We start from the raw sequence: 12,416 nt of genomic DNA, 5'->3' as shown, positions 1-12,416 counted from the left end.
TGGGCGGAGTTAATTACAGTGGGCATTGGTAATCTCCATAGAAGACGTTTTTTTTTTTTTTTTTTTTTTTTTTTTTTTTTTTTACACATCTCTATTGGCTTCCTCAGCATGGCCTACTTCGATCACGCCATGGATGCTTCAAGAAGAAATTTCTGATGCAATCTGGACCACGTGGTAATTCGTAACAAATGGGCACCAGGTGTCCTTCCATGATGACATATAGCCTAAACAAGGATTTCCCTCAGGAACGGTTTCTCAAAATATGCTGACTCCACTAATTCAGATGATGACATCTTGGTCAAAGCAGGGTAGTTCCCTTATCACGGCAGGCGTTCTAGGCGAGGCTAGGTTTACTTCCAAAACGCTGAAGAAAATTAAGAGATGAAAGGATTGTCCAAACAGGGCCACAGTCGAATCTAGTCTCTCCTCGCTGCTCACATTGGGGAATAGATATTATTGTCTTTTAAACATCTCCTTTAAAAACTATATATATATATATATATATATATATATATATATATATATATATATATATATATATATATATATATATATATATATATATATATATATATATATATATATATATGTATATATATATATATATATATATATACAGTATATATATATATATATATGTATATATATATATATATATATATATATATTCAGATAAATTTCTAATATTTTTTAATTATTACCAGGAACCGTCTTTCTCTCAATCCTATGCTACACACATCGTTTTATGGGTGTTCAAGGTATAATGGAGGTGTCAATAGAAAATATAATCATAGAGTCTTAGTTCTTCATATTTCTTCACACTTCTTTTTGTGGGAGGCAACTTTTGGTGAAGAAAAATAATTGAAGGATTACCTGTTAGAATTCATATTGAGCGCTGATATTAGGAACGATTATAATATTGATTTGAAATTTTAATACATAATTCACAGCCACTGAAAATTTTTCGTCATACTCTCCAGTGCAACCGGGCAATTGTTTCGTATATAGTAACTGGCCCTCTTAACAGTGCGATAAGACATCAACTCAATACCACTCATACTGTCGTCAGGTAATATATTATAGGTTATAAAATACTAAAAAAAGGAGTAAGACCCATTGAAGAAACAATAATTGAAGATTATACCTCAAGGAAAAAAAAAAATATAGAGGCCAACCATTATACATATTGAGCAGATCAATAGCGTGATATAGGTTTTTTATGGTTGATTTACATTTATCATCAGTTTCTTAGCTGATGTTTTATCTTTTTTTCATAATATTTCTAGCTGGCTTCGATAGCGTAACTGAGAGAGAGAGAGAGAGAGAGAGAGAGAGAGAGAGAGAGAGAGAGAGAGAATTCGCTTTAATTCATAATGCACATGGAACAAGCATTGAATATACAATTCAGAAGTATGTCCTAACTACGTTTTCTTCTAATCGCCGTTTGAACGAGGTTCTGGCAGTGATTTTAGCTTTCTGGATGCGTTATTAACGTATTAAAGGCTGTGCAGTAAATGTGTGTGAAGGTGTACCCAGTGATTCTCGCCTACACTTAAACCACCATCGAACTCCACGTCAAAAAGTCATCTATGCAACAAGCTAATATCAACTCTATTATCATTTCGTTATTATAATCCCAATTCCTTATTGGCATTAGATATTGAATATACCCTGCACATGCAAATGTTATCCTTATATGACCACTTTGTGGGATTGTATATACATGTATCGTCTCTAAATAATATTAGTTATTTGAAAACTATCTTCGTATTATTACATTCTTCACTCCCAAGTGTTGGTGACCCCGTGAATTGTCTTGAAAACTAACCTACCCAACCATCTCACAACTTCATATGGTTTATCCTCCGATGATGTTCCACAACATCCCTGACTCAATTGTCCATGCTGCCACAGGGATGCCCCCATCCTTCGTCAGTAAAGATACATTTCCCTGGTTTTAGTATACCAAAGAAATGTTCAAAATAAAGGGTATAATATGCTGTAGCACCAACAACTCAGACTACGCCCTTTGCACTAACCCCAAAGATCATAGCAATTCTCTAGAGTGCTTTTTCTTGAGGCAATTTTTGTTTTAGCTCCTATTTTTAGCAATATTTTTTGTTTAAGCGATATGATTTTAGAATGATCATTGTAAAGCATAAAATAAATTAAAAAAGATATATAAAAAAGTAAAAAAAAATTACTAATAGGAAAACTAGGATAAATTAAAAGAAAAAGATGTCAGGGAAAATATAACAAGAAGTATTGGCAATTTATTTCGAAGCGTAAAAGTCCAGATGAAATTTTTTAAGTTGAATGTTCATCTCAAGGTTGTGAGAACAACTTCGGAGAAAAGCTAGAAGTGTCATATTCTTTATTTTTAAAATGAAATCTGCTGTAAGTATCCCATTGGATTGTTTTCTAATCCATACACATGAAAAATTAAAAGCTAGTAAAAGATACACACAAATACCACTTTCAATGTCCCATCAATAAACTCATCATGATATCGATAAATGAATTTATTCATACATTTTGTGTCAAAACTCAGAATCCGGTTTCCGTCTTCTACATCTGAGTCAAATTGATGAATCTGTCCCCTGAAGAAGTAACCCTCCTAAATATTTCTGATAGGCTTAGCCAGTAAAGGGACACCTCCCAGCAGAATACCTTCTGAAGATCTACTAGCCGTCTGTATAGCCAAGACTTTTTAACTCTCTCAACAACTGTTGAGCTGTCAAAAGGCATTGAAGTCCCTTACAGTAATAAGCAGTATTGGTCGCCTTCAGCTTTCTACAGATGGTCTGCCTCGTTTTGTGAACCTACTCCATTCCCTATGGGTATATGGCCTAATATAACCTGTGAGAGCCAAACTTCCTGATATCAAAATTTTATCAACACCTTTCCCCTGACAAATTTGATAACTAGAGTCAACACCCTTATGGGCATCCTCTTTCTCACGCTCAAGAACTCCATAAACATCATCACTCCTGATGCATGGGACAACTAATCAATGTCGACTGATGCTGAGGTGAATTTTGTAGTATTTTGACTCCCTCCTTGAGACGTACCTGAGAAATGATGAAGCTGTGAACGACTAACCTATGTTTCCGCACTCCTGGACCCCAACCAACACCCTCTACAGTCACTAGATTATGACCCTTACTCCAAGTTCAAGTAACACTCCAGGTTTGGGGCTGCTGGTAAGAAATGTGTTATCAGAGATTAATAGTAGAAAAATGTGTAAGTAGAGATAATGGACTCCCACTTGTTATTCCCTTCTTTTTATGCGTATCAATGAAATTTGAACTTCCTGGTAGATATCGGTCTTTCTCATTACATCCTGCATGTTCGCTGTTAAAGGCATCCTGCTGTTATTCCAAAACAGATGGCTGCCAACGGATATTTAGTTTGTGACCAGTAGTAGTTGCCTTGCATCACTAACATCACACTACTTCCCATTGGTGCAAAATTCCTCGTTCATTTCTACCTCCTTTTTGGTGTTAAAAAGCTATGCTTAAAGGCCTTACTCATTCACATCTATATCACCTACCCCCTCTGACCTTGCTTCTCCCATCAGTGCAGCCTCATATGCATACACTCACATCCTAACCTTATATCTTGACTTTTTATGTCCAGAACCTCGCCAGATGCCGATGATTTGCCAAAATAAAATCCACACTAGCTTCAAAATTCAGACCATCCTAAAAACAGATGAATTGTAATGCCCATAAGGTGATTATAGGATTCATAATACAAAGATGGACCTACACCACTGAATTGCCAACATTACAAATTACCTTAATATTGCTGAATTATATTCGATCTTGGCTCCTGAAAGGGGTATTATAAGGTGCCCTTGGACCAAGAACATAAAAAAAAAATGGTCATCACCAACTTCTCTGAGATATTTACTTTGAATTACTTCTTAATGCAAGGGCTATATTTCGATGGCTCATTAATGGAATGTTAGGCGACTTATCCTTCTGCATATGTTAAATAGACGACAAAGCCGTTGTAATTATGACAAATGTACCTCAACTATGAAACCACTGTTGGATCTCAGTGGTATGGTGAACTATTACCATATGTTCTTCCCAGCCTTTACTTTCACGCATTTCCCCTCTACAACTCCCTCAAAGGCAAGCTAAAGCATCTGAAGTGAAGCTGCTTTTAGGAGGCGTCCTTTTCAGTGCAAAGAAAGTACTATAACTGCTGCTCCTCTCACCATTTACATGCCAACTGCACCCCTCATACTTTCCACTGATAGAGCGATCTTGCTGTAGGGTAGGTACTTATAAAACAATGATGTTGATCAGTTGGTAATATTTTCGAGTAGCACCCTCACAGCGACATTATTGGTCTCTTTCAGTATAAAACTTCTCATGACAGAATCCAGCTACTCCACCTTCAACAGTAAGCTACTGGTGGTGTATATGACTTTACATCCTTTGTCACAAGGTCTAAAGATTAAGGAAGTCTTCTCAACCATAATTCAGAATATGAATCATCTGCGCAGGTACAGAGCGTGACGTAGGTAAGGCCTATAGGTGCGGCCATATATAGACCTTAGGTGCAGCCAAGGTCTATAGCCCATTTCCACTCAAGCATACCAAAGGTCAATTACCCCTTGACCGGGAAGTTGTTTACAAGCTAACTTGGTGTACACTTCTACCTTGCTAATGAAAGCTGTTTTATATACTTCAAAATCTTCAGTAATTGTACAGTTTCCAGGTGCTTCTCATATAGGGGAAAACTAAGGATATCACTTTTCATAAATTCCGTAAGGACATCATTACAACGAAAAGTAGGTTTTCCTGAGAAAACAGAAAGATTCTATAAATGGGAAGAATACTCAGATATGTAGTATACTCTTCGAAGCAGATGCATTTGAGAGAATATAAAATAAGAATTGCGGAATCCACCAGTATCTCAATCTTTCATCAGAATAAAGTACCAACTGGACATTCACATTCATCACAAAGTAATTACCCAGTATCGTGTATTGTTGCTGAAACACTAAGATATGAAAGGCACTGTGATCAACATGCATAGAAAATAACAATTCTGTAACATATTTGTTAGTTATCAGTAGTCTGAAAATCACAGTATAATTTTTTTTTTCCGAAACTCTTAGAAGATTCTAACCGTAATTTCTAAATAAGTCCTTGTTTAATAATTCCATTTTCATTTCAGTCAGACACTTCCTTGACGATGGAACATAAAAAACTAGAGGATAAGAATGACTTGTATCTGGAATTCTTCGTCAATAGCACACAGGAAAAAAAAAAAAAACTGTGCTGGAAATGTAATTGTTGTCAACTATTGAAGATTCGAAATGTATGATTCAGCAACTGGAGAATGAGAGGGATGATGTCCACCGGAAGCTGGAAGAATATGAGTTAAAGTAGAAATGGGAAAAATAACAGTGAGAAGTTAAAGAAAGGTTTTATACCACTCAATTTTGCTTATGTTAACCCAGTAGATGATGACAGAAATACATGTTTTTGCCGATACACCACACCTAATAATTTCCTTAACCATGGATTTGTATTGACGGGAGATAGGTTTGCTCATCATGCTTCAGTCTGGGAGATTACTATGAAAAACAAAAGTGATCTACGGAGTGCCTGGTGATAGAAAGACATAAAAAAATGCGTATGGGATTTAAAAAATAAAACATTGCAAGATATGAATCCTGTATGTAAATAAAAGGAAAGAAGTTAAAAACAATATGCTTTACCCTTCCGAAAAATGGTTAATTATATCGTGCAATTCACTAACGAAGTTGCTCAGAGTGGTTAAAGCTAAATTTCAAACATTATAATATATTTTCACTTAAAAGGTAAATCCATGTGGTCTTGAACACTTTTTGGCTGCATAAGACATTTTAGTGCAAACCATCAACAACCATTATCCGTTGCATTTAAGCACGAAATCATAGACCCTATTTTAGATAAAGACAGGAAACTGTTAGGATCAAATTGCAACATTGAAAGTTGTAATAATTGTATGATAACGTCAGAGGAAGATATCTAAAACCAGGAAATTGACTGATTCAATTAGCAAGTGTTTTAAAAACAATGTTATCACATTACCATACGAAGTGATGATTTTTTTTTAAATATCGTGTATTCTTTAGAATTCATGTTTTTTATTATTAATATTAGTTCATCGAGAAAAGAGTATATCAAAATGAAAAATCTTGCAATGTTATATAGAACAGAGAATATAGAACATTTATATTTATAGTGTATATCTCATTATCCATTTTATGAGTTTCAAGTGTCTAATGTTTGAAACATTTCAGCTATTTATATCGTAATTTTTTTTTTGGTTGTTTTAATATAATAAGGTTATGCATTTGCAATCTTACCTTTATTTCCTTTTAAGAATAAAATATAGATCTTGAAAAAAAAAATCGTGTCTGGTATCGTCGCTCTGATCCACCCAATTCCCACCATCCGGCTACCTACCAACTAAGATGTCCGTAAAAGATTTCCTATATCTATAGAGCTTGTTTTGTCATTCACATGGACCACATGACCCTTTTGCATACTATCACTCAACAGTCCGACACCTGGTCCACCCGTCAATGTCGACATCTCTCCGCCATTCCTGAATACAAATGTATGATACAAAACATCCCTGGTGAACTGAATCCCATCATGGACTCCCTTTCCAGAAACATGTTGGCGGCCATCTATTTGTAAGTGGATTACAAGGTTTTGACAGAATCTTAATGGAAGGATCCCGAGTACTATACCTGCATAATATGCTCCTCTTTAATTTACTATGAATATGTCTCCCTCTCATAATCACTCAAACACCACCCTCCTCTCTGACATAAGCATTGTTATGCCACACCCGTGGATACTCGCCTCCTTGCACCACTAGTTATTTCACACTTCTCATGCCAATATACTGCATTGCTACTGTAGTCACAGTTTATATTGTATGATATTTCTAGGGAGTCCAAGGATTTTTGGGTGTAAACACCTTTCATTAACCTCACCATCATTTTACCAATAATCACGATGAAGTGATTGCATTCCTACCTATGTTGTAAGAACACTGTTACAATTTCACAGCCATCAATTGCTCCACTTGATGGCCTGAAGTAATCCCCATGCATGATGCAATAATTACCTCATGTACTGCTGCATTACTTTCGAGATGGCTAGCAACCCAGACACATTACTTTTGACATGCATGCTACTTTCACGTCTCAATTGGGGATATCATTCTAGGCTCTGTTCATCAATACTACTTACAGGCCTATAGCCAATGAAATGGGGGAACGTTTTCATCATACAATCAAAGCACGTTTGATATTCCGATGTACTGAATCCAGGTAGATTTCTCAACTTCCCTGAGTCCTCATCATGTAGAAGACCACTCACAAGGACAGCATTGATGTCTTAGCTGTATATCTCTCTCTCTCTCTCTCTCTCTCTCTCTCTCTCTCTCTCTCTCTCTCTCTCTCTCTCTCTCACACACAGACGTAAGAGCTCCGTACTCCTTTTATCAACCAACATATCTGCTTCATATAATAGACAAATACTGATAAAAAATCTAACTCACAAGACTATATGAAGAACATTATATTATAGGCTTTTACATACATAGAATAATTTTAATTCTATAGTAAATCAATAAAGATATCTATGCTTCATGCAATCTGTCCCGGATATTGCACTTCAACGTGAATTTTAGTCGTTTTATTATTCATGTCAGCTGCTATGAGAGATGTAAATAGCTTTTATTACTCAAATATCAGATTTGAGTGAGTCTGCAATCGACTCTTTGACAAAGAAAGAAATGTCCGTGTACTGGTCAGTTGCCTTGATGTAGCGGAAAGTCAGCAGGTTGATATTAAATTTTTGATTTTCCTGCCAAAACGATGTTTAACTTCAGAACAAAGAGAGAAAAATAAATGTGGAGGAAATATTATCCCCCTATATACTGGAATGAATATTCGTAGATAATGGTGATAGTATTATTTCTTTTAGTCAGAAGCATGAACATTATGATGTAAAAGAAAATTAGTGAGGTGTTAGCTGTATGTTATTTTACCCTTTCACTTCAATGATACAGAAGCTTACGTTTTGTCACCAATTGAAAGTTTAGAATCTATAGAATAATTTTGTCCATAGTTTCATGCATTGGAACCCTAGATGAAGTCTTGGAGAGGGAGGGCATGTGGATTTCCTCTCGGCAAATGAGAAATATGATTTAAAGGTATTGTTTGGTCCAGTGGTCACATTTGTACATTTAAGATTTCCATGAATACGTAAAAACAAGGATCCTCTTGTATTCCATTACCATGAAACATTAAAATTAGACTTTATCAGATAAAGGACCACATGGACAGTGCTCACAGCTGAATAATTCACAAAATAAGAACAATATAGAAACTCTTCATATAATTGTCATGATTAAGACATGTGAAATATCAATGGTTTCAGAGTGACTAGGGAATCCATTATTTCATTATTTTTTAACATTACTAAAAATATTATCGTAGCTAAAGGCACATTTATAAACATATTTTGGGCTGCTGGGTGGAATTTGAGGGTTGCATGTTGCTTGTTGCTTGTTGCTTGTTGCTGGTTGATGGTTACGGGTAGCTGGCTGGTGCTGGTTGCGAGTTGTGGCTTGCTGGTTTCTGGGTGCTGGTCGCTGTGTACGGGTTGCAGGTTGCTAGTTGCTAGTTGCCAGATGCTAGTTGCTGGTTGCTGGTTGATGGTTGCTGGTTGGTGGTTGCTTGTTGGTGGTTGTTGGTTGCCAGTTTTGGGCTACTTCTTGTTGGTTGCTGATTGCTGACCGCTTGTTGCTGATTGTTGGTTTCTGGTTGTTGGTTGCTAGTTGCTGGTTGCAAATTGTTGGTTTCTGTTTATTGGTTGTGGGTCATTGGTTGCTGGTTGAAGATTTTTGGATGCAGGCTGTTTTTGCTGGTGACTGGTTGTTTTTGTGTGATTGTTTGTTGTACGTTGCTGGTTGCTATATGCTAGTTGATAGTTCCAGGTTGCTGGTTGCTGGTTGTGGGTAGCTGTTTGCTGGTTGCTTGTTACTGGTTACTGGTTACAGATTGTGGAAAGCTGTTTGTTGTATGATGATTGCTGGTTGCTGGTTTCGGGTTTTTAGGTGCTGGTTGCTGTCTGTAGTGGCTGGTTGCTGGTTGCTGGTTGCTGGTTGCTAGTTGCTGGTTGCTAGTTGCTGTCTGCTGTTTGTTGTTGGTGTGTTTCTGTTTGTTTGTTTGTTGTTGTAAGCTGCTTATTGCTGATTGCTCTTTTTTGATTACTGGTTGTTGGTTGCTGATTGCTAGTTCTGTGTTACTGATTGCTGGTTGCTCGTTCCTGGCTGCCAGTTGCTGCTTGCTGGTTGCTAGATGCTGATTGCTAGCTGAGTGGTGATGGGTGTGGATTGCTTGTTGTTTTTAGTTGGTCGGGGTTTGCTGGTTGCTGGTTTTGCGTAGCAGGTTGCCAGTTACTGGTTGCCGGTTCTGGTTGCTAATTGTTGGTTGTTGCTAATAAGTACACATTTGATAAAACAGGAGACTTGTTGTAATTGAAAATTCAAGGAATCGATGTAAACAAATGAAACCGCAATGGATATGTTAGTGCAAGGGGCAACCTATTTGTTTGTAATACTAAAGTAATACGCTGTCAGATACTGGCAAATTTGTAAAATGAAAAAGAAATAAATTATATGAATTTTTTGGAAGATTCAAAGCACCTTTGCAATTAGGAATGTCAGATATGATGTACAGAAATGTTATTCATTCACAGATTAATGGAAAATAATATCATTATATCTTTAGTAAAAAATGAGGAGCTGGTTCCCAAAATATCAACATAATTTAAATTAAGAACTATTGGAATCAGATATTTTAAGCCATTAGGAGCTTCTTCATACGGTTTCTGTATTTAGTGTCTGATTAATACAGTTATAACTGTAATGAGATTAAGAAAAAAGGAAACTGCCAAATACACTAATAGCAAGGAACTCATGATAACACTTTTCATAGGAATTTTACTAATAATGATCTTATGTTATCAGCTCCTGCAATAACTGCTTATTGAACAAATGGATGAATTTTGATGTTACTTTCAAAGAAATGAACTGATGGGATTTTTGCTCCCAACCGAAGCTATTTCTTGTATTTGCCCTAACCAGGGACTATTTCTTACATTTGCACAGACCAGGGCAAGTGCATGTGCGGATGACTTTTAGTTAAATGCAATGATACCACTAATAATGATCACCTAAAATCAAGAAGGAAAACACCCTTTGTAGTGCTAAAAAAGTCAATACTGGAAGTAATATATTGACCTCTTTTTTCAGCCATGATTGGTGGAGTTTTGTACAGGTATCACGGGCAATTGGGAGTTAGTTCAGATAATTTCTCGGTCGCATGACATTTAGAATCAGCGTCATGTATATAGGGGTAACTATTTCTACATCCTTAGTTTTATGAGAAAACAGCTTCACTGAGAGGTAATCACTGTTGTTGTCTTCCTTTTCGTCAATTGAGCAAAACTTAAAAACAAGGATTGCTAGTGCTTTTTTCAGCTGTTTTGGTGCTTCAATTCGGGTTTCATGAATGTCTACAAACTCTTCCAAGATGAATAAAACTTCTTGCATGAGGTGGAAACTATAGTGCTAAATCAAGGATTTGAAGGAAGATGTGCCGTCTGATCCAGTGAATGTAATGAAAAAAGCGAAGGCTTTGAAGGTAGTTAGGCCTAGATTTGTGGCTATGGTATGGAGAGAAATTATTTTTCTTACCTTTCCTGATGTTAAAGAAAAAGAAATCTTTACAGATGGACAACTAGTCTGAGTGTGGAGGATAATATTCAAAATGATTATTGCAATATCTGTGAATACTGTGTGCTCCATTCTAATTGATGATGTTTCAATAGTAAGTAGGAGATACACTAGAATAAGTCTGTCTGCTTCCTCATGGTTACACTGTTTCATTTGTGAACTTTACAAAACAATTAACTTCTCTACTAGCAGTGATGTTTAAACCTTTCCCTTTTTAAAACTTTTGTTTTGTGAGTTTTCTAGACACATAGGAAATCAACTCTTGATATTTTTCAGTGTTTGGCAAGATTGGAACCAGTTATATGGGACTTTGTAGAAAGAAATCCTCCCTGACAAAAAACAGTTCCTCATTTTCCATTGAAGTTCTTTTAATTGTTAGTGGATGGTATGTGTTCCATACCCTGTGTACCCATCATGATTGCTTAAAATAATGGTGACCTCTTAGAATAAAACATTTTCAAAATAGACATCAGAATGGTTGTATTGTATAGCTGTACCAGGGAATTAGTGAATCAATGATCCATCATCAATCATTACGAAGTTATTAGTATTTAGTGTAATCTGCTCCTCATGATAAGATTTGGTCTCTATGTTACTGACTATCAGGTATGACTTAGTGCAAGTGTTCAAGGACCCTGTCACATGGAAATGCAGGTTGGTTTAAAAAAGATTCCTGACAAAAGAAGTCTTCCAAATTCTCTATAGGGCTATTCAATTCAAGGGCTGTTTGGGCATGGAGGTTCTTATTAGGTTTTTTCAACTTTTTATCAATCATTGTTGATTTTTTTTTTCACGTGACAGCAAATTCTATCCCGTTTAATTGGTACTACTAGATGTCTTATAAGTGAGAGAAACTTGTGATCCTGAAAGTTATCATACTCTTCTTGTCCTAATGATTCAGTAATATTGACTGACAATGCCACAAGTACAGGATCACAAGCTTGTAGCCTAATGTAACCAGATCCTCAAAGGACTTTTAAAAAAAAGAGATTATTTGCTTATGAAAACTGCTACCAGATCATTTGTATTATAGAGAAATTAGTGTTGTGTGAAATCGTAACTGTTTTGCTCTAGCAGAGATGCAAGGTGAACACAAGGAAGGCTTTTATACAGACAGCTGAGAGCAATAATGACTTAATACCCAAACAGAAAAAAGAAATACTATAGCACGCTTTAATGTTACATTGTACGAGTTTGTTTGAAATATGTACGATACATAGCCCCCCAACGAAAAAAAGATATACATGTAAAATAGGGTGCTATGTTCCTCAGAGGCGTACTGTAGATTGATCATCTTGCAAGAGATAGACAGATTTTAGGCCATCAATAGAGACCCAGTCTTCATACCCACAAAGTTTAATCAAGAAAACCTTGATGACAAGAAAAGGGCCATTATAAGGTGGCGTTAGATCTGGCTTGATGGTATGGGAAAGCACAAAAAAGTGAGTTGCTGTGTGCAGATGCGTCGGTATGTGTTGCTTTGCTAGGGGCTTGTAATTCTGTTGGCTGGGAGTGAATTTTCCCACAACATGAGGTAAGCACTAAGGATTCTTGGAGGAGGTTAAAGGAAGAAGGGATGATCAACG

At 36.3% G+C, this 12,416-nt stretch overlaps 1 protein-coding gene across 1 annotated transcript in view; it reads right to left on the bottom strand.

Moving 5' to 3' along the window:
• Window positions 1–8,710: 8,710 nt before the first annotated feature.
• The window catches only part of LOC137659899 (transcription factor kayak-like), a 4,035-nt gene continuing 329 nt past the window's right edge, over window positions 8,711–12,416 (bottom strand). The window contains exons 2-3 of the mRNA XM_068394672.1: window positions 9,082–9,405; window positions 8,711–8,892 (exon numbers count right to left, since the gene is read on the bottom strand). Of these exons, the coding sequence (XP_068250773.1) occupies window positions 8,711–8,892; window positions 9,082–9,405 (506 nt within the window). The remainder of the gene's footprint in view (window positions 8,893–9,081; window positions 9,406–12,416) is intronic.

This window comes from Palaemon carinicauda, chromosome 20 (genome assembly GCF_036898095.1).
Source record: "Palaemon carinicauda isolate YSFRI2023 chromosome 20, ASM3689809v2, whole genome shotgun sequence".
Taxonomy (NCBI): Eukaryota; Metazoa; Arthropoda; class Malacostraca; order Decapoda; family Palaemonidae; genus Palaemon; species Palaemon carinicauda.
Note: the sequence above shows the minus strand (reverse complement) of the source record. Positions and strands in the feature narration are given on the sequence as shown.